Below are 888 nucleotides of genomic sequence, written 5' to 3'. Positions count from 1 at the left end.
ATCATCGACTGCGATGGCTCGGTCATGTGCTACGCATGCCGAAACACCGTCTACCGAGACGAGTGTTGTTCTCCGTGCCTCCTTCAGGATGGCGCAAATCGCGAGGTGGACAGCACATGACTTGGCAGAAAGGAGTGGAAGAGATCACGAAGAGTTTGGGTGTTGTTGGTATTGTGCGACTTCCAGGATGGGGTCCCCGTGACTCCGTCTGTGCTTGGCTGGAGACGTTGCAAGAAATGGCGGCTAATCGATGTCAGTGGCGTTCTTGCTGTCAGCTTCTTTCTAGATTGTCTGATTGAGCGGTTGGAGGTGTAGGCACCTCAGTAAGCTTGACATAGGCCAGCACTAGGTCCCCTCCCTCACCCACTCTTTTCTCTTCTCTTCACTGTAGGGCTTTTAATACAATTATATATATACGTAACTAGACAAACCTTATGGTTGTACGGCAGTGAAGCATCAGTGCCAACAATGATGTGTTTTTTTTTGTTGTTGTTGTTGTTGTTGCATAAAGGCTAGAAGGCGCACACCCGAACATATCGCGAGACACCTATGGTGGACACCGGGCCAAATATTAAGTAAAGCACGCCACACATAGTAAAGCTTTCTCTCGGGTCCGCCTAATGAATCGGCTTGAAGCAGCAGACCATGGTTTCAAAATGGGAATGCTCGAGTTAACGCGTCACGACTAGTGCCGGACTATCCTGACATGTCAGGTGGAGGTTACGACAGGTACCATCTTGAACAGAGTACAAAGCGACATGTTAGAAAAACCTCTCAGGCCAACGACAATCAAATTTAAGCTGAGGTTGAAAGGACAGCATCCTCGAGAGTGAACAGCCGGAATTGACGGAAAGTTACGTCGGTTGGAGGGGCGTGTAGCCAAGGGGC

The 888-nt window shown here is 49.4% G+C and overlaps 1 protein-coding gene across 1 annotated transcript in view; it reads left to right on the top strand.

The window, feature by feature from the left end:
• The window catches only part of T265_12787 (hypothetical protein), a gene marked incomplete at both ends in the record, with an annotated part of 12,541 nt that extends 12,025 nt beyond the window's left edge, over window positions 1-516 (top strand). Inside the window, 2 exon segments of the mRNA XM_009165487.1 lie at window positions 88-289; window positions 426-516. Of these exon segments, the coding sequence (XP_009163751.1) occupies window positions 88-289; window positions 426-516 (293 nt within the window).
• Window positions 517-888: the final 372 nt, after the last annotated feature.

The sequence above is a fragment of the Opisthorchis viverrini genome, assembly GCF_000715545.1.
Source record: "Opisthorchis viverrini unplaced genomic scaffold opera_v5_15, whole genome shotgun sequence".
NCBI classification, from domain to species: domain Eukaryota; kingdom Metazoa; phylum Platyhelminthes; class Trematoda; order Opisthorchiida; family Opisthorchiidae; genus Opisthorchis; species Opisthorchis viverrini.
This window is presented reverse-complemented; position numbering and strand designations above follow the sequence as displayed.